Here is a 21,525-nt window from a genome sequence, read left to right as displayed (position 1 = left end):
GTCTGAGACGAGCAGGAGGAAGGAAGCTCGGCTCGCCTTCATCACATCTAAGCCGACTGAGGCTCAATCAGGACGCCTGCTGGTGGTCCAAGCACGGACCTTTCACAGTAATAGGGTTCCGTGTGGAGATCAACTGACAGAGAGAGAGAGAGAGAGAGAGACAAAGAGAGAGGCAGCGGGGCGAGATGTAGCAAGGGATAATGAAGAGAGAAGGAGGTGAAGGGCCGAGCTGTTTAATTAACACGACCACTCACAAGCTCAGGAGCAATTTGTTTGTTTCCAACTACAACCCTCTTCACTTAATTCACTTTAATTAAACTGTTGATCTGTTATTTATATTGCAAAACAAAAGCAACAAACAGCAGCTTAAAGTGGTCGCTGCCCCTCTCTCTCTCTCTCTCTCTCTCTCTCTCTCTCTCTCTCTCTCTCTCTCTCTCTCTTTCTTTCTCTCTCTCTCTCTCTTTCTTTCTCTCCCTCTCACTCACTCACTCTCCAATCTCTTTCTCTCTCTCTTTCTTTTCTCTCTCTCTCACTCTCCAATCTCTCTCACGCTCTCTCTCTCACTCATTCTCTCTCTCGCCTCTCTGTCCCTCTTCTGTCACTCTGACACCTCATCCGTCTGCAGCTCTCCCCTGTCTGTCTCTGTGAGCAGCGAGGGGGAAGGAGGAGGAGGAGGAGGAGGAGGAGGTGAGAATGAGAGCTGGAGCGGCGGGAAGTTCTCCTGACTCACCCTGGAGATTTCTTCCTGGCGAAATCTCACCGCTCGCCATTTCACTTGGATTTAGTGTCAATCTCAGTGAAGGGAAAACGTTCTGCTCCTCTCTCAGGGCCTCATTCAGGGAGGAGATGCGGCGTCAGGAGGAGTTAATCAGATTGAATACAAAGATGGCGCTCCTCTGTTGTCAGCCTTCAGTCTTAATTTAGGATTTAAACGTTGGGGGCGGAGCTTACCCCAAAACTAACAGTGACTCCTCCATCAGGGAGCTGCAGCCCCACATCACGTTTCTGATGTGGGATTGAACACCGCCAGAAAATGAATTAGTGGCCTTAAATGGAGTTTTAATTGAATTGTAAGCGTGTATGTTGCGTGTTCTCTCGCTGAAGCAGGCGACCTGTCCACCGTGTTCCCTGCCTCTCACCCTGTGAACGCTGCAGCCCACAATCCTGCATAAGAATCCAGAAATTAAAAGATGAGATGGGCGAATCAATGGATAACTTGTTCTGGATGAAATTAGCTCAAATCAAATCCCACAATCCCTCCTGAGGGAATCTGCCGGGCCGAGCACGCTGAAGAGTCTGGAGTGAAATCAAAAGAAGACATCAGCTGTGATCTTCTCTGCCTCTCCAGTGAGAAGACGAGTGTGAAGCTGACAGACAGGATGAAGAGGATTTACAGAGACAAATGCTGCGCGTATGCTGCCAAATAGAAAAGACACAATTCCAATCTTTATCTCCTATTAACATGGAGAAACAAGACTTGCGCCTTATGAATCCACTTTATTCTGATATGAACGATGGAGCAGAGGCAGGAAATAAACTCCTTCAGGTCTAAATCAGGCAAATTCATAGCAAAACTATAAAAGAATTGACAATTTATTGGATGTGCGCATTAGAGCCTGAAGTGTAAAATGGAGCCGCTCGTCTGTGATGAGGGAAACACTCACAATTGCACACACAGACACACACACACACACTACAATTTAATGGCAGTTTGGTGTGAAGGGAATCTGTTTAAATTTCCTGAACGTGTTTAAACAATCGGCAATTTACTTTATGTGTTTATTAAGGCTTGAACACTTTCTGTGTTTGTTTGAGGCGACATCTTTTGTGTGTGTGTGTGTGTGTGTGAGATTAATCTGCCTGTATGCCTCAGTGCGGTTGTTTGTACACATGCTCCTTCCGGTGTGTGTGTGTGAGTGTGTGTGTTGCTTTGTCAGAAGGTGACAGTGATTAATTGCACCTTGTGGATGGAACAGGTGCGCTTTAATGAAACCCTTTGATAATGTCAAAGTTTATGTTCTGGGAGACGAGAGGTGAGGCCTTCAGCTATTACTCAGTGTGTGTGTGTGTGTGTGTGTGTGGGGGGGGCTGCAGATGTAATGTTTTTACAGCTCCTCGAGGTAAATAAGAATCAAAGTGTAATTCTACTCTAATGGGAATTTGAAGCCTGGCGTAGTGAAAGTGTCACATTAGTGCTCTGTGCTCTGCTGCTTTGTCTCTCTGCCTGTCGCTGCTGCTGCTGCTGCTGCTGCTGCTTTGTCACCTCGGTTCATTTCAGCGTTTTCACCCACTGTGACACAAACATGAGGAGCTCTATTCCACCTTTGTAGAGCTGCTGGAACAGGTGCAACATCAAAACTCAGCCGGAGAATTTCATCTGTTTTTCCCGCTACAGTGCCAGATTTTGGTTCTTAACCTCGAGTTCTGTATCAAGTCTTTATCAAGTCCCGAGTGGGTGGTGTTGAGTGGAGTCATGCAGATGTCCCAGCACCTTCATCATGCTTGTTTCCCCCTCTTGTTCTCTCAGGATATCACCACAGCCTCCCCTCCTCTCCCTACACCTCCTCTGCTGGGCCCGAGGGTCAGAGGTTAACGCCGTCTGGCACTCTGTCCTCTGAATTCCTCAACCAGGGTGTCTCCACTAAGGTCCTCCTCCTCATCTGCAACACGGCAGGATCTGGCCAGCAGGCTGTCAGGTGAGCTGATGGACACGCTGTCACTGTTGATGTTGATTGACTTGATGAGTGGCACAGGTGGGACACTGTTCCAAAAGGAATTTTAGGATTTGTTATTTAATATTTGCCTCTGTGTATTTGAGCTCTTACATCTTCACTGATTCCATGTTTCTGCAGCCTTAAAAAGAGTTGCTGTTCCTTCCCGCAGTGATTATCTACTGCTGCCTGTGTGTCAAGCCTTGATTTGCACAGATTCCACAGACTGAACAGTGTGTAACAGTGTGTAACACCGTGTACAAGGTGGAGCACTGAACCTGTTCCAGTTAGTGTTTTATTACTTGACATTTGTTACTGGAGGAATGTTGGCAGCAGCAGCAGCAGCAGCAGTAAGTTGCTCAGCAGCCCAGACCTCCCTGATATCTGTCTCATCTGGAGCCACACAGTGGAGTCGGCCTCCAGCTGGGCCGCTCCTCACTCGTGACCTCGTGCAGTTAGTCACTTTGTCTCCCCTGTGTTCCATTCTAATGGAATTAATTGAATTGGCGTTGAACTTTCAGGTGAGCGCTCGTCTCGGCTCAGAGTAAAACCTGCTGCCTCTAATCCTGAGCGACAAAGCTTTAGAGAAACCCAGACAGACTTTGGTTCGTTTCCCCATTGACCCTCTGTGTTATCGACTCTAACACCGCCGCCGCGCTCAGTGGAGTCAGAAGGAGCGCGAGCAAGGAGTTTACCCACAGCTAGAGGACAGGAGATGAGGCTGTGAAGGGTCGATGATGTAACTGCTTGTTTTACTACCTTACATGATGTCATTCCAAGTGTTCCTGTTGCTTGTTGCTCCTGTCCTGTGTGACGGTGCACTGACTCGCAGCATCGCTATTCATCTGGAGTGTGAAAGCAGAGAGATCATTTAATTTGTTTATTCCAGGATTGTATCCTCAACACTGAAGGATAGAAACAAGCTCAGGTTTATGCAAAATGAAATGACTATTAATTAGAACATCAAACTTTTTACAACGCTTTCCCGGCTCATGTTATCATTCTCTGGCATTGATCCTCCTCTCCTCTCCTCTCCTCTCCTCTCCTCTCCTCTCCTCTCCTCTCCTCTCCTCTCCTCTCCTCTCAGGTTTGGCCCTCCCTTTCTCATGCGTGAGGACAGGAGCATCTCCTGGGATCAGCTAACACAGAGCATCCTCAGCAAGCTCTATTACCTGATGGTGAATGGATCCCAGGCTCAGGTAAGTCCGGCTCCTCCATTCACACGTTATCCTCTCTACTCTGTGCCCACTAGGCCTCAGCTCAAGGGTCTGCTGAGCCACACTGCACCATGACTCCCTCCTCCCTCCTCCCTCCTCCCTCCTCTCTCCTCCCTCCTCCATCCTCCCTCCTCCCACCTGTTGCACCCACAGCACTAAGGCAGGATTGACAATTGCAGTGGCTCCCCCTGTGGTAAATGGTGGTACTATGGGCTGCAAAGGTTTTTCCCCAAAGATTCCATCAGCTGGTGGTGCAATGTTTTCCACAAAGCACTCCTTCAATAGATTCCTATCAGGATGTAATGACAACATTAGGGTCAGCTGATTCTACCACAATAGTGTTGCAGAGGAAGATGGTGTAGCTCTAAGATGGCAGAGCAGACATAAGGGCCGTCCTCATGCACTGAGGCTGGATTTGTTGAGTTTGTTGTCTTGAATATTGTGTGTCTGAATTAGTTGAGATAGATTTAAGAGACAATTTAAATATTTGTCAAATGCTAATATTTCCCAAAAACTTTTAAGTTCCCAAAAAAATCTTAGGATCTCAAAAACTTCTGGGGTTTCACAGCGTTGAGGCGTGACTGAGCTAAGATGCTGAGAGGTAAACAAACAGTGGTTAAAAACAGTGTACTGTTGTGTATCTACAAGTGACCTTCACACCGTAAACCCTGCGCCACGGCCTTACACCTATATACACTTCTTTAGTACACACACTGTCCCCATAGTTGCTCCTCCAGTTGCCACGGGCAACGCCATGGTGACAGCCAGTATTTGAGGCGGCCTTATCCAAAGCCAGCAGCCCCCAGCTTCAGAGGAGGAGAACTAAAGAGGCAGAGAAAGAAATCTCCCTGGAATTTGCTGATCACTATCTCAGTTACTTAGTTACGTCCTGGGAGCCTGTGTGGCCAGATACACACTCGCTGAACCCTCGCTTACCTTCTCCTTTCTTGGTCCCCTCAGTGGAGACAATCAGCAGAACCCACTGGCTGTAGATTGAACAGATACTCTCTCTTTTGAAAGGAATCCACATGTAAGAGGCTTCATTATCTCCTCCTTCTTGAAGTTTCAAGCTGAGACACAGAGCCGAATGGAGCTGTGTCATCATGTAGTCTAACCTGAGCGTCTGTCAGATCAGGCTGCTCACAGGTTCCATTGCTTTCATAGACGGTGTGTGTCAGTGTTCTGCTGCAAGTCATTTAGCTACTTTCTCATCATAAGTGAGGTCCTGGCGCCCTCTAGTGGATTATTCTGCAACACACAGGTTAGGTTGGAAAGTTTAAAAGTGGATTATTAGTTATTAATCAGTCGGTCTGAGATTTTAATGTTTGTGACCTTTCAATACATTTAACAGTCTTTTAGATGGATGATCTCAGTGAGGTCATTGTGGTGAACTGGTTTGTTCTGCATACATGTTCAAAACTTTGGACAGCTGAGTTCTCTTGTATGAAAAAACAAGTAGCATTGTTTTAAGTGACATCATTATAGCGTCTCCATGACAAATCTATGACCGTTTTGACACTTTTGCCTGTAGCTTTTTCCTGAGCTGAAGTGTAAGAAAGAGCATCGGGAAACGTTCACTTTTCTATGTGTGAGCGGTTTTAAAGTAGTAGTAGTAGTAGTAGTTAAAAGTATCCAGTCTGCTGTTTTTCATTACAGTCAGTCAACTCCAGCACTCAAACTGAGTGTGTGCTCGGTCCTGGAAACTGAAGAGTGAGCCTGTGCCTTCTTGATTTGCTCCTTTAGCCTCCTCTTAACAAACTCATTTATCTAACTCATTTGTTTCTGGCTCTTGGCTGCAGTTTTCCCAGTCTGATCCTGACTCTGCTCTCTAATAACTGTGCACGCTTGCCTTTGTCTTCCATGCAGCAGAGGAGGTGTCTTCCCTCTCCAAACACATAGAAGGTTGTGCTTTCAACAAACACGCTGATGTTGTCCTGCAGGATTCTGTCCTACAGAGGAGATAATTGTAAGGTTTACAAAACAAGTGTCTGCATAATGAAGCTTTGTGATTGGAGGCCATTGAACCCTCATCAGGGAGGCTCACTCTCTCTCCAAGGCATCACTTTAGTTATTGTGCTCGCTGTGGCCTATTATTCAAATAACAAAAGCTGTGGGACTGAAGCTGTATGGAAGTTTTGACAGATAAATTAGAGTAGGTGGTAGGTGCTCGTGTTTACATATCCAGTCTGTCCCAATGGAGAAAAGAATGGATTTGCTGATGGATTTTTGCCTCATCTGTTGTTTTTAGACATCAGGACAAGGTTTACTTTCACCCATAAGTTATTGTGACAGCCTTGCACACCTGCAAATTAAGTTTGAGAGATGTTGTAATTAGTGATTTCCTATGAAAATGGATTTTATTATGTTACACTTCTCCATAAAGGATCTGATGTTATTGTTGCACGCTTCATACAAACCCTTTTGTTCTTGTTTTTGTAAAGGAAATCAAAAAAATTCAAACTCTTTACTCAAAGAAACAGAAAAGCCAAACCTGTTATTGTCTCGCTCTATACCACAGTGTGTGCATGTTTTCTTCTCATTATGTGTTTGGTTCTTAACCTTTGTGTTCATCTGGATTCCTCTCTGTAGTAGAAGCAGATTAGCAGTGTGATGCTTTTGTTCTGTGTTGTTCAGTCAGCTGGTGGTGGAGACGTGCCTTTCTTCACAACGTTGATGTGATGTTTCTCTCCTCGTCTTCCTCCCTGGTGTAAATTGTCTGTTGCCCATCAGGAGGATTCTGTCAGATCGCAGAGGCGATAATAACAAAAATTGCTTCTCCCCGCCGAAAACTGAACTGATCTGAACTCTGCTATCTGCTGTGATTGTGTTTGATGTGTTTGTGAAAATGAAAATGATTGATTCATATTATGTGATAAAAAAACAAATCATGGCTCAATTTTACTTTCTGAATTGTAAAGTCTTTTAAAGAGAAAGAATGAGCAGTAAACAGATTTCTGATGGATCTGTGAAGTAAAGATCCAATCCAATGCACTTCCACAGGTATCAACCTAAAGTTCTGCTGCTTAGACAGTGATGTCCAACATGTGGTCCTCGCTGCATTGCAAGAATAAAGGAAAAACAGCAAAACAAAGAAGCCCAGCATGTCACTGCAGGCGGTGACACAGCAGCACAGCAGCCACAGTGTGATTGTGTTTGTGTGTCTGCCTGCAGACTGCTGGAGTGCTGTTTAAGATCAGAGCGGTGGGAGGATCAACAGCCTACAGCTACCTGTCGCCACAGGACAGCAGGCCACTGAGCCACCCTGCAGTGGACAGGTACAACACACACACACACACACAGACACACATTAAAACACACACACACACCTGCACACTCACACACACAAAGTAATTTAATTCATTAATTTACAAGCTTCTGCCAAGGAAAACACTCCAGATTGCGCCACTCTGCCGTAGCCTAGCAACTGCGCTGCTACGTGAACAGAGGCAGGGAAGCCGATCGTCCTAGCTAGCTGCAAAAGAAACGGCCTATTAGAAATGACAGTTTGATTGCTCATTTACTGTGTGTATGTGTGAAATGCCACCTAGTGAGCATGTTTGTGGTGACGTGTGTCAAAAGCTGACGTGTCTTCCTGTCAGGAAGCTGCAACAGGGCGATCTCAGCTGGCGGAGTGATACAGCAGTGCCTTAATCAATGATTGAACATAAAATTCAGTGTGTGTGTGTGTGTGTGTGTTTCTAAGCCTGCTACACCACATTGCTTATCGCTTGATGTCTTGTTGGCGTGTGAATCTGAGCCACAGAAACCCAGGGACACTTGGTTGTGCCATTCCAACCTGATATATTAAAGTTTAAAGCCAAAATGAATATGAACGAAGCACTCACAGGCCAAAACTAATTCCTCCCAGAGTCTGTGACTGTTGTGTGTAAATCTGGACACACACTCGACATCACAAATTAGGTGCAGCTGCATTCTGAGCCACATTTCATGCAGCTGTGTGGCGTCCTCATCTCTGTGTGTGATAAAGGCTCGAAGCCAGAAATTGAACAAATTAGACAAATATATGATATCATAGATAAGCAGTAACCTTTACCAAATAGGCTCTGTGCATAAATGTTCAAAGAAAGGACATTAGGTTACTATGGTGCTGTTACTATGGACACTTATCTTCTTTAGAGGAAGATGAACATTTGTGTAGAAGAACTCTCCAATCCTTCACTCAGAGTTTCTGCTTCTGGAGCGGTCATGTTCACCTGTCACCTCTCCTGTAAAAGGCTGACATCTAGTGGTGACAGCGTGTATGTACACATCTTCTCTGGACTGCACCCAGAATACAAAATCAAAAAGAAATGTTACATGACACTAAAACAGAAGTCAGCAGTAAAGACTTAGTTTGCAGTACAAACACAACAGGTTGCATATGAGTGTATGATGCAAGGCCGCATCACTGTTAGCCGTCAATCTGTCTGTAGTGTCCAGTGTGTGTGTGTGTGTGTGTGTGTGTTTGAGCTCAGTTTCTTACTCTCCTGTTGATTCTCACTGATTGAAGTCAGATTAATCAATCATAATAAATTCATTGTGACCTTATTCCCCTTCTGTTCCATTCTTTGCTTGAATGCAGGGCTCTGAAGTTCTCCGGGCCCGGGGGACCGTCTCACGTCAAGCTTGTCATCGAATGGGAGCACAAGATTAAAGAATGGTAACGATGGGCGAGCTGCTGTTTGGGCTCTGTAGCAGCACAGTTAGTTTAAATGTTTGGTCTCTTTGGGTTGATTTCCTGAATGTTAATTGATTCACTCCCTTTCAGTCAAAAGGCAAACACACACACACACACACACACTCACGCCTGCACACTCAAAATGTGAACCATAATCTGACTGTGTGTGTTCTCTCCAGTCTGTTTGGCAGCATCCAGGAGGAGGTGGTGAAGGATGCAGAGAGTGTGAGGAACCAGCAGCAGCAGCACCTTCAGCAGCACAGCTGCACACTGGATGAATGTTTCCAGCTGTACACCAAAGAAGAACAAGTGAGGATGAAACAGCTCTCCCTTTCCTCTTTGTGCCCACAGACGCCATGTTGTGCTTTGTTTTGCTTTGTTTCACAGGTTGTTGCTAATTGGTTTGTTTGTTTTGTGTCCAGAGCTGTGAGTATAGAGTTGGATTGATCTAAGTGGGCGGGAGGGTGAGCAGCACTGAGATGAACCCACAAATGTTTGGTGCTGATTCATGTGGAGTGTGTTTTGATTGGGCCTCTCAGTATAAATGATAATATACGCTATCTTTAATCTCAATCCAACCTCATCTGCTTTATTGAGACACTGTGTTGTGGCTGTGTGTGTGTGAGTGACACGAGGAGACTCCACGCTGCTTATAGACGGGTTTCATTCCTCTTTTCTTTGATTGTTATTAGAAACACTCCAAATAACTCTGACCCACAGAATTAATCAAGACTTTCAGAGGGCTTTCACCTTTCAAGTGCTCTATTGATTCCTACTGAATGCCACCCCGGACCGTGTGTGTGTGTGTGTGTGTGTGTGTGTGTGTGTGTGTGTGTGTGTGTGTGTGTGTGTGTGTGTGTGTGTGTGTGTGTGTGTGTGTGTGTGTGTGTGTGTGTGTGTGTGTGTGTGTGTGTGTGTGTGTGTGTGTGTGTGTGTGTGTGTGTGTGTGTGTGTGTGTGTGTGGCTGTTTCCTGAGCAGGATGAACTCTTTGACGGTTGACCTCCTGCAGTGATCTTGTAAACATGGAGCGTTAAACATAATAATTAATAATATTTCATATCTATTAACAACATAACTGAATAAGCGATAAGGTAAAGCCAGGGTTTGGCTCTTTGGCCTCAGAGAGTCAACGGACCACATTGTGTCTCCTCTGCTTCAGTGTGAGTTTCAGCAGGAGGTTCTGCTGGAGTTTGATCCCTCAAGGACTTCCAGACCACTTCAGATGTTGTTGCCCGACGCTTTTGTCGTCTGGAGTGCAGGAACCTTTAGATTCACATTCATCGCTCCTTTCTGGCGGTGGTGAGAGCTTTGTCTCAGGACAGATTAGCTGGAGAAACATCTTGTACTGACACAAAGCTCCAACCCCTGCATGCGTGAACAAAAGAGGCGAAGGCTGGGATGTTTGCAACCCGCTGACAGGAGGAAATGGAGCGCCGTCTGCTCTCATTCAGGCTAAAGACGTGGAGGCTTTTAGATGAATAATGTCTCATTGTTAAAAGGTCCTTATTTAATTCAGTTATCAGCAGGGCGAGGTAACTGAGAGATAATAGGCTTCTATCCAGTCTTTTTGTAAATGTCTGCTAAGTAAGTGATGTATCTAATGATCAGACACCATCTATCTGATGGGTGTCATTAAGCAGAGTCCTCCACCTTCACTCGGTCCTTCTCAAACAGAAGAACGAGTCCTGTACGGTTTTTCAGAGCTTTTTGTTCCTGATCCCCACAGTGAAGTGAAGCTTTGAAAGGAAAGCTGATGGGAGCTGTGGCTGCAGCACTTCTGACACTTTATAATGGGTTTTTTTTGGTGACTCAGCAGTGGAAGTATCTTTATTATAACTTTGATTCAAGTTCCTCTGAAGTTTTTCTCTTTGATTCTTTTCTATCCCGGTGTGTAGAGAAGAGGGAGAATAAAGTGATGTCATCTGGAACATTTTAACACTATTTTTGGGAAATTTTATTTAGATTTAAAGCTTAATTTAACGTCATTATGATGAGATTGAGTGTGATTGTGCTGTAACCCCATTTAGAATCCTGTGGTTACTTCAGGTTTACTATTTACAAGAGAAAGAGCTTTGAAGCTCTAACAGTAAAATGTGTCTCTGATCTATAACGGCTAAAAGTCTGTAGTGGGATGAATCCACCGCCTGCTCGTCTCAGCTGCTGCAGATGCAGCTTCAGATGCAGCTTCAGGGTCTCTGGGTCACTGTTTCCATGTCAGTTGCTGTTTAATGGAGATATATGAAGGGTGTCAGGTGTCGTTGGCTCTCCTACGCCACTCTGCTGTTTCTGCCTCCATTTACTGACTGATGAGCAGGTGGGCTCACTGTCTGACTTGCTGCTGCTCTGATTTCTTCCAGCTGGCCCCAGACGATGCCTGGAAGTGCCCCCACTGTAAGCAGCTTCAGCAGGGCATGGTGAAGATGAGCCTGTGGACGCTCCCCGACATCCTCATCCTCCATCTCAAGCGCTTCCGACAGGTAGACGAGCTGAACATGCATTTACATCTCACTGACGCCTCACTGAAACTCCTATATTATTGCTATTGCCTTACATTTCCTGTGTGTGTTACCGTATGCTGCAGCTTGGTGACTGACAAAAAAATTAAAATCTGAATCCAATAATAAACCATCAAATTAAACGGAAAAATGTCGGACTTCATCTGAGATTCTGTTTGCTCTTCAAGGTCGCTGTCAACATTTCCACTTAGACGTTTTGATTTGGCCTTGAACGTTTCCTCATCTCCTAATGGTTTCCCTGTCTCACAGCACCGTCCTGTCTCAGGCGGGCAGTTCCTCATACTACATTCCAGCTCACTTCTGCTTTGAGTTCTGTCTGATATTACCGGTCCCCATGCTGCCTCTCCATGCAGGCTTTAAGCCCAGGGTGTGAGGAGAGGCATGAGAGGCCTGTGTGGACCAAAACCTGCAGCTAGGAAACTCCAATGTCACAGCAGGTCACAAACAGCTTGTGACCTGAAAATGCTTATATATATATATATAAACATGTAAATGACTAAAACCTTTTGTAACAGGTAGGCGAGCGGAGGAACAAGCTGTCCACCCTGGTGCGTTTCCCCCTGACCGGTCTGGACATGGCCCCCCACGTCGTCAAGAGAAGTCAGAGTATGAAGAACTTGAATATGGGGGCGTGGCCGGCCTCCTGGAAGCAGACGTCTGCCCAGAGTCACCAACCTTCTGACCTCCACCTCCCCCACGACTATCTGTATGACCTCTACGCTGTGTGTAACCATCACGGAGGAATGCATGGAGGACATTACACCGGTATGTGTTCCAAACATGTGGCTCTATAAACTTTGAGTATTGAGGCGTTGTGGTTCTTCTGTCTCCTTCCATGTCGGCTCGATGGAGCTACCGCCTGCTCACCCTCTTGCATAGTAATACCACTTCTAGGTCAACACATAAGGGAATTCAACTGTAATTCCCTTATTAAGTGTGTGTATGAGCCTATTTATGTGTTTACTTGTGCTTCAAATCACTGAATCTCAATACTGCCAAAGCCGTAGTGTTTACATTCAGGTGTGTGTTGTTCATATGGTCCCTGTTCTCGTTCTGACCCAGCCTACTGTAGGAACTCGGTGGATGGCCTGTGGTACAGCTATGACGACAGCAGTGTGGACCTGGTGCCAGACGAAGAAGTGTGTACCAGGGGGGCCTACATCCTTTTCTACCAGAGACGCAACACCATCCCTCCGTGGTCGGCCAGTAGCTCGGTCAGAGGTGAGCACGCCGCGGCTCCTGAACTCAACAATGTCAATATCTCAGGCTGATGAAATCAGTTCTCCATTGTCTACAGATATTCACTCACAGCCTCCAGCAACCTGAAACAAACCCTAAGCAGCCGGAAAAGCTTTATCGAACTACAAAAGCTCATTAGCGTGCGCAGCGTGCCTCCGCCAACAAGCCCAGACAATGCGTGCTGTGTTGTAATGATAGCGAGCTCAGGATACACACACTTTGTGTTTTATATTTAGTTCCGCACTCCCTGTGGCTGACAATAAGCGCTTAGCACCTGAAACTATAGTGTTTACCGTAATTGGTGTTAATGATCCATTCAGGAACAGGAGTATGAGCGAACCTAAACCACTGTTGTTCTTCATGCAGGCTCAGTTTCAGCACAGTGTCTTTTCTTGAATTGATGTTCTTCTGACGCTCTGAAGAAGCAAACATGGATGGTAAATGGTACACAAGTGTTCTCAAATCCTTTAGAAATAAACCTTTAGTTATCAGTAAATACGGACACAGTTTGTAGTCATGTTAATGCAGAACATTCAAGATGGCGGAGAGCGGAAAGGAAAGTGGAGTTATTTCAACTATTCGCATTTGTGTAGCAGCTGGCCGGTCCAGAGAGTTTCACACTTTATCCCTCGAAATAAATCCACACTGGAAACAGAAGCTGAAGTTAAGCCGAACAGAAAGGTCGGTCGGGTCGGGTCGGGTCCTAGAGAAGCAGACCAGTGTAATTGCCGAGGGCTTGGGGTGGTAGAGCAAAAGGTTCAGGTTCGATTCCAGGCTCCTCCAAATGAGCCTGTTGAAGCAAAACCCTGATCCCCTAACTGCTGCCTGTGTGTGAGGTCACTGTAGAGCGCTGGTGGCGTCCGTTTACCCTTTAATCATATCCAACTCTCCCCATGCTGGGGCGCTGGTGACATCATTCTTGTCCTTATTGTGTGGAATTGGAGACCATGAAAAGGAAAAACAGTGTGTGTCAAAGGTGAGAGATGAACCATGACTGAATGTGTTCCATAGGCTGTGCTTGTTTGGCCCATTAGATAGTTGCACAGCACTTTGTACCTGATATAACATCAAAGTGCTGAGTTAATCTGCACCAGAGGCCAGTTCAAAACTAATTTGCATGAAAATGTTGGAAGGAAATGTGCAATACGGCCTGTGAGATTTAACCTGGGAGGCATTTCCAAGTGACAAAGCATTCTGAGGGACTCAGTCGATGACAATGCAGTACAATTTACTGTAAAAAGCGTCTCTTCTTCAAGGTCCAGTCATTGAGAGAGATGGGAGGGTAGGCATGAAACCTCGCTGGCAAGGACAGTGGATGTTCTCATTTAACCGCTTAATTGGATTTCTTGGCTTGTTGCCGAGCATTGTGTGGTTGAAGCAGCTATTGGATGACTCATGAGATTTTGGCCGTTCAAGTCTTCTGATCATAAACCCAGAGGATAATGTGTTACCGATGTACGAACCATTCTCAGAGGAGGAGAGTTTGTGTTTCTGCCTGCCTCTAACTCGGAACTGAAGAGGTTTCTCACAGTCCAACATGTCCAAGGCCTCAAACTGCCCGTGAACTAACACTGCTAGATCAAAACCAATGTCCGGAATATTAACAAGGTCCAGTCTGGTGTCCAATATGTCTACAGTAAGCTGGTGTGTACTGTACGCTGTGTTATGACCGCCTCAGCACTCTATGGATACATTTACACTGCTCAATACTGACTCAACTCAAATACTGTGGCAGCTGTTGTGACCTTTGATTGTAGGCGTCTATGTTCTCCTCATCTCACAGCCACCACAGATCAATTCAAAGCAATCTCTCCAAGCTGCCACTTTGCGAACGGAACTCGTTTGCTGCAGGATCTGAGTGTGTGTGTGTGTGTGTGTGTGTGTGTGTGGCAGTCAAAAAGGTGCAGCCACAAAGAAAGTAAATGAAATGAAATGAAATGAAATGGAATGGAAAGCGTTGTGGGAGCGCTTAATGTGCGTCGGCTCACGATGAGTGCTCCATCAGAGGTTGAGAGGTTTTGTGAAGTTCAGAGTGAAACTACAACCTACAACTGTCTGAGACTCAAAATTGAGTGTTCTATGCCAACTAGAAACTTTCATTAGCGTCTGATTCCTGAGTGCAGACTGTGACCACTCACAGAGACTTCAGGTTCAAACGCCCACATTCATTACAAATGAATCAGCTTACCTTCTGCAGTGTGTATTGGGGAGTTTATCGTTCCATCTTCATCATCATTTAACATCAACATGAGACAGTTCTCTACCTACGCTGGCTTTGCACCGGCACTACATCAGACACAAGCACTCCCTGGATCTCTTCCTCCGGCCTGAGCTGGCTGACATCCTGTGATGATGGAGGGATTGGAGCAGGACTGAACTTGCCCTCTTATTTCTCATCTTTAGGCTAGGCGGCAGTAGCTCAGTCGGTAGGGAGTCCGCTTGGGAACCAGAGGGTTGCCGGTTCGAGTCCCGTATGGACCAAGTAAGTGGACTGGTAGCTGGTGAGTTGCCAGTTTGCCTCCAGGGCACTGCCGAGGTGTCCCTGAGCAAGGCACCGAACTCCAACTGCTCCAGGGTGCCGAATAATGGCTGCCCTGCTATTATTGGAAGTCGCTTTGCATGAAAGCGTCTGCTAAATGACTGTAATGTAATCTTTATGCTGTAGAATGTGGTGGAGTATCAATTATATCACAGAATCTGGATCCTTCTGGAAGACACAGAGAACTGCAATCTGCTCCCTGGAATCAGGAAGTTGATTGAAGCATCGGTATACAGTGGCACTCTCGGCTGTGGGGGGGGGGGGACTAACACAGACACTAACGATATGAGGAAGAGTGACTTCATGTGTTCATATGTCGTTATCCCATACGAGGGCTCATGAAGTCCAGTGTTGCTGTTTCCATGGCAGCATCTTCCTTTTATTTGCTATAGAGAAGAAGAGCAGCTGAGGTCTGAAAATGATATAAAACCTTTTCTGTCAAGAGGGTTTCCATATAGATTTCCCACAGATGCAACAGTCTGGGAGTGTTTGGACACCCGGTCTGTGTTTTCTGCTCCACATGACATCTTAATGATCCTCAGCCTGACAGGCCTCCGCGGCGTGTCGGGCTGCTGGGCTGTGAGTTATTTTCTTACCTGCTCACCCACAGGTGTGGGAGCTACGGGGCGACATTCATTCACTTCTGTCAGCCAATTACCTTCAGTCAGAACAGGATGTCTTTAAGTCGTTTCTGCCAAGACCTGTTGCCTGCAAATCCACTGTCCTTGGGATTTTGTGACATGTAGGGTTGAGAACCTTCACAGATTTCAGCAGCAGCATCAGATCGATTGACGTTTCAGACCCGTCATTCATTCATACATCTCACTTCAGGGAAATTAGTCCTGCTGAGAGACTGAGAGAGAACAAAGCAACAGAGAGAACATCATCTCCTCGATAGACGTAATGAATGAACATCATTCTGACCAAGGCTTTCTGGTTGTCGACACTTATCCATAACCGCTCCTTTCATCCCTCCGTCTGTCTCAGGCTCAACAAGTTCCTCCATGTCGGATCATTGGCTCATCCGGCTCACAGGGGACAGTAACAGAGGCAGCATGGTGTCTCGCGCCTCTACCACCTGCCCGTCTTCCGTACCGGACCCTCCTGAGTCTCCAGTCGTCCCTGGCAATGCTTCCAAAGCAGAGAGAGGTATTTTAAAAGCTTGTTAATTTGACGAGGATGTGTCAAACTTGTAATTACTGAAAACTTTTTTATCCTCTCTGTAATGTCTAGGAGGTTTTGAGAGAAGGCCGTTTATCCGGGGACTCCAGGGACGCAGTGTGAGCATGAGAACCCCGACCAAGACCAAGGACACCCTGAGCAAAGTGCTGCCTCTACGCTGGTCCCTCGGTTCTAAGGACAGACGGAAAACTGATCCAATGCCTCCATTGGTCCAAGCTCCTGCTCCCGCTGAGCTAGTGGAATACTTGGAGTCTGGCCGCCGTCCCCGGTGCACGAAGGATCCGATTGTGACCCTGATGACGGGATCAGCTGGCTCAAAAGCAGCCTCTGAGAGCCAGTCTAACTCCCGATTCCGATCTCCAAGTGCTGCGAGTCTGAGTTGTATGGGAAGGTCAGACGAAGACCCACCAGAATCTCCACAAGTCCCAGAGGGTCAGAAGAGGCCATCGGACAAGACAGCCAGTCTGAGGCGGAGCAAAGAGGGCCATTCCAGAGAGGAGGGCCCCAGCATAAGCAGTAGTTCTAGCAGTAACACCCTAACCAGGAGGAAGGATGCCAGGAAGCACAGTTCCTCCAAAACCTCCCAGGATACTGAGATCAAACGCAGTTCTAGTGCTGGAGTTCAACCCAGCTACAGCTCTCCAAGCCTTCAGGATGGAACCCTGAGGAGAGGGAAGGGGGACCGAGGCGATCGAGCTAACGACCAAGCAGAACACCAGGGTTCAAATGGAAGAGAATCCAAGCCCAGGAAAGGAGACGCCCCCAAGAGCCACGAGGGACTGATGTCCTTCTTTAAAGGTAGCTTTCTCAAAAGGGACTCAAAGAAGTCTAAGGAAGGTGAGTCAGGGAAGCGGGCAGCAGAGGAAGGAAGCACGCGGAGCATTTCAAGGCACTCCCTGTCCAACGGAGCAGTGGGCGGAAGAAGCAGCGCAGAAGGAGGCAAGTCTAACGGCTCAGGTCGCATGGGCAGCGAGCTGGCAAACGGGAAAATTGGAAGAAGCATGCCTGACATCAAACGCTCCCAGAGCTCCTCCAGCATCCCCGCCAAGGCAGAGCAGAGTATGCGGAGGACGGCGTCCCTGCATCGCAACGGGATGTCTACAGCAGACAAAGCGTCTCACGGCCCCCTGCAGAGGACACGTTACAGCACAACCTCCCTGGGACGCAAAAAGACCGTCCCTGAGTCCAGCTTCTGACACACACACACACCCACACACACACACAGAACATTTGATATAGCCAGGGAGAGGGAGCATCTTGATAAACGCACATGAATTCACCTTGGAAGATCTTTTATTGGTAGGATACGAGTGGGCTGCACCAGGAGAAAGATGTGGAGCAATTGAAGGATTCTTTTATCGCTGGAATACAAAGAGCAGGACGGAGCCACAGAGGGAGGCTGGGCTCCATCTCTGCTCCCTTTTTATGACTTCAAACAAGTGCCTGAGCAAATAATATGCAGTTTGTGTCTGTCGTTGTTGTCTAACACTGAAAGCACGAATGTGTCACACACTGCTGATACACACACTCACGTAACGCACACTCCTACACAAGCTTAAGCTCCACGTTTGTGTCTTATTATCCGAGTGTGACTCCATTTAAGTTGTTATGGAGGCCTGAAATGGAGACGTCCTCATGTTTATTTAACCCTCAGTGTGTCACCACAGAGGGTCTTTGATCGGGGAGTGTTTGATTTGCAGCCATCTGTGGTTTGTCCCGTGTTCGATTTGGGATCAGATTGATATTGTAGACCAGCTTGGGTTCCTTGAACAGGAGGCATATTATGCAGATGTGTGGGATTTAGAGGAATTTGAGGAGATCCCGCTCATTAAAATGCAGCCCAAGCCCGACCCCTCGCTCCTGAGCTGCTCTGGGAGCTTTGGTTTTAATTTATTTCTTAATTAGTTTGATTTACCTGCACACCCGCTGAGACGTGCCGCTGTAGTTTGCCAGTGAGGAAGCGTTGGTCCAGGATCAACAGCCCTCACTTCCGTCTTCCATTCCTCCTCTCCTCACTGGTTTCTCCTCCAGGGGCCTGAAGGAGGCAGAGGTGAGGGGGTTGCATTCTAATCAGAACAGAGAGGTGGCCTTTAAGAAACCGTGCTTGTGGTTTGCGCTCAGTGTGCACGGCAGTACAGCATGGAGAGAGAGAGAGTAGAAGTGGAGCCATTTTTGTTTTTGTAGACGATTGTAAGGTTTTGAGGAATTCTACCAAAAATGAAAATACATAGATGGAAATTAGAAAACCGTGCGTCCTTTAATAACCCTGACCTGAGGGATCCAGGGAAGCTAGCCCACCTGCTGAGCTCCCTTTGGCCAAGATGCAGCCGTAGTAGGCTCCTTTAAATGGAGCGTGATGGAACCACCCTGTGGAGGGCTTCAATATGAACCTGCTGTGAAATAGCAAATGAGATGCATCCTGGGTTGCCGTTGCGCTCGGCTTTCACTCTGAATAACGTCAACGAACAGGCAAAGAGGTTGCTGTTGTCATTTGGATGCAGTGTGAGGGTGAAGCTGGTGATTGGCCTCGTCTGCGGGGGGGGGGGGAGGAGTCTGCTATCTCAGAGTGCTATACATTATACTATTTACTACTACTGTTTGTTTTTATGTAGCACTGCATGCTGGGAAGTGCCAATCTCTGTCCATGATGAATGAAATGAAAGAGGAAGAACCCAAAACCAACATGCAAAGTGCTTCACAAGTAGCTGTTTGTAAGCACTTTAACGTTCTGTTAGCATTCATCTCACCAGCTGTATGTTGTGATGGCACCGCATTAGGAACTCACTCCTCTGCCGTGTCCCAACTGAACTCAACTGGTTTTATGCCTGGAAACACAAACAAAGCCGACAGCAAACAGCAAACAGCAAACAGCTGGATCTCAGCAGCACATCAAATTGAAATGTCCAAGATAACCTTTGGCCTGAGAGACTGCTTTAAAAAGTTCAGGCTTGTAACGCCTCACAGATCTGAACGGCTTGAATGCCGTGCAGAAAGGGAGGCAATTTTGCAGGTGTAGCATTTTTATCTGAAGCTTGATGATGCTTAGAATTCGTACCTAAACCTCAACACACACCATTCTAAAGGCCACATCATTACATGCGTGAATGGTTGTAAATTGTAAATGTCAACACATTAGCCCAGCATCCCCCAGCTTTAATTCTGGGATATCTCTGGGAAACAGCTGGATTTCCAACAGAACGTCTTGGTTTGAAAGTTTGGGGCACAAAATGAGTTTGCAAAGTTAAATTTAAGAGTTGAAGAGGTTAAACAGAACTTTGATTCCTTTTTCCTTTGGGTCTCTTCACCACGTTGCCAGAGAGCAAACACCTTCATCAAAAAGACTTTCTTAACTGTTTATTGAAAGCAGAAACGCTTTCCATGCTTCCCACTCCTTCACACTGACTGCAACTTCAGGTCATGTTTGCCTGCTTAACCGCCTCATTAGCTGCTGCTCTGATGTGCGGTTGTCGCCCGCACGTCGACTCAAACGCTCCCAGGATGCCACGTACAGATTTGCACTATGGGGAAATGTAAATAGAAGTGAATCCTGGTTGAGGTTGAACGTCTAGACGCAGAAAATCACGTGTGAGCGACCTCAATTATCGGTTTTATAATGGAGCAGCTGATGAAGTAGAAGCAGGTCTGCGTATTCTTACGTCCCATTTTCTCATATTTCTGCCACAAGCACAACAGTATAAAAGTATAGAAGTGTACAGTCGAAGCTGTGACGCCTCATGTTGGCGGTGTGTCGGTGTGTCGGTGCAGCTTTGCTCCTTTGTGTCGTCACAGTTCCAGGAGAAATCTTTGGTGCAGAACAATTTTAGCATTGACTTGGGACGAGTGAGTCCTTTAATGAGCTGTTAGTGTGTCGAGGGGAAAGAGAGGCGGAGTAATAACTGTCCATTTCCTCTGCCTGCAGCGTTTACATCTTCAATCTACTTTTAGCTTTTTGCCAAGGAAATCCGCTTGTTGAAAGTACCCCACATTTTATCCCTCCTTCAGATTCCCGTGCCAGTTGCTGTCTGATGCGTTCTTTTTCAGCCAGTTTGAAGCAATAATAGCTGAATGTTTCATTCCTAATTGTCGTTTTGCACACTTTCTGAAACTCTGAAGTGCCATTTTGTGCCGAGCGCATGCAGAATAGACCTGAATGAAGAAGTAGAATGAAGACATCGAGTGCATTCAATTCATTTCAGCTGTCTTCATCGCTCTCTGAGGGCAAAGCTCGTATCGTCTGGATGCCTTTTGTTTTGCTGTTTGTCCTCACTCAGTCATCAACCAAACCTTTCTTGAGTTGAAGAGTTCTCTCATCCACAAACTCCTCAAAGCAGCAACATTGACAATAGCTCTTCAATCATTAAAGCAGCTGGAAGGTTGTGCTTTTGATAATCAGGCTTCTTGTGTGGCTGCTGGCGTGGGCACAATCACCAAACCTTTCTTCCTTTCTTCTATTCCTGTCTTTGCTCTCGGAGATGCAAGTAAACAGAGTTGGGGATGAAGTCATTAAAAGTCCATCGCCGTTCCTCTTCCTCCGGAGCATCTGTGTCAGGTCAGACTGTGTTGTGTTGTGTTGTGTTGTCTTACACGTGCAAAACCAAATCAGAACGGAGACACAGAAGTCTGTACGCCATCTTCGTCTCTTTCTGTTCCCATGTCAACACAATGTTTACTGCACCAAACTGAGCACTTGTACATTAACACGGTTTCTGTGAAGTGTGGGGTTAAATATTTTTATATGCAACTTTTCTACATTTTATAAAGTGTGTGTGTGTGTGTGTGTATGTACATACTGAGAGAGAGAGAGAGAGAGAGAGAGAGAGAGAGCGAGAGGAAGTAAATAAGTAACCTGGTCACTGGGCGTTGACACGAGGCGGTGATTTTGTGATGAGATGCCAAATGAACTCACCTAACGTATTCTCGGTTTTGGAATAAGTGTGTGTATACGAGTGTGAGCTGTATTCTCTACATGATGCTATATTGTTTTATTTTTTAATACGACAAATAAATGCATTATTTAAGACTAATCTGTAGACGTTCCTTGCTTGTATGCAGTGAACACAACTTCTGTTTAGCATCCATGTGACGGCATCCTGGTCCGACTGCACGCCTCCTCCTCCAGCTCTGCCTCTGGAGGTCACGGGGTGAGACGGGGAGGTGTGGGGGGGGGCAGTGTGTGCGGCGTCACATTACATTACATTACGATCATTTGGCAGACGCCTTTATCCAAAGCGACTTACATTACATTATATTACCACCCTTCGCAGAGGGGGGAGCAATTGAGGGTTCGGTGCCTTGCTCAGGGGCACCTCGGCAGGGACTCAAACCGGCAACCCTCCGGTTCTTAAGCGGAAGCTCTACCCACTCGACTACTGCCTCCCACACCTCACCTCACCTCACCTCGCCTGCATGTTCTTTCCTCCTCTTGGCAATGTGATTAGATGT

General features: G+C 46.5%; 1 protein-coding gene across 1 annotated transcript in view; it reads left to right on the top strand.

The window, feature by feature from the left end:
* Nucleotides 1–21,107, top strand: part of usp43a (ubiquitin specific peptidase 43a) — a 66,604-nt gene extending 45,497 nt beyond the window's left edge. Inside the window, exons 7-16 of the mRNA XM_076171139.1 lie at nucleotides 2,528–2,696; nucleotides 3,799–3,910; nucleotides 7,100–7,203; nucleotides 8,511–8,588; nucleotides 8,786–8,915; nucleotides 10,965–11,084; nucleotides 11,639–11,888; nucleotides 12,186–12,344; nucleotides 15,889–16,050; nucleotides 16,135–21,107. Of these exons, the coding sequence (XP_076027254.1) occupies nucleotides 2,528–2,696; nucleotides 3,799–3,910; nucleotides 7,100–7,203; nucleotides 8,511–8,588; nucleotides 8,786–8,915; nucleotides 10,965–11,084; nucleotides 11,639–11,888; nucleotides 12,186–12,344; nucleotides 15,889–16,050; nucleotides 16,135–17,279 (2,429 nt within the window). The 3' untranslated portion in view covers nucleotides 17,280–21,107. The remainder of the gene's footprint in view (nucleotides 1–2,527; nucleotides 2,697–3,798; nucleotides 3,911–7,099; nucleotides 7,204–8,510; nucleotides 8,589–8,785; nucleotides 8,916–10,964; nucleotides 11,085–11,638; nucleotides 11,889–12,185; nucleotides 12,345–15,888; nucleotides 16,051–16,134) is intronic.
* Nucleotides 21,108–21,525: the final 418 nt, after the last annotated feature.

Source organism: Genypterus blacodes, unplaced genomic scaffold (assembly GCF_046128005.1).
Source record: "Genypterus blacodes isolate CSIRO-AG114 ecotype Tasmania unplaced genomic scaffold, CSIRO-AGI_Gbla_v1 ptg000240l_1, whole genome shotgun sequence".
Lineage (NCBI taxonomy): Eukaryota > Metazoa > Chordata > Actinopteri > Ophidiiformes > Ophidiidae > Genypterus > Genypterus blacodes.
The sequence above is the reverse complement of the archived record's forward strand: the minus strand, read 5'-3'. Positions and strand labels throughout refer to the sequence as shown.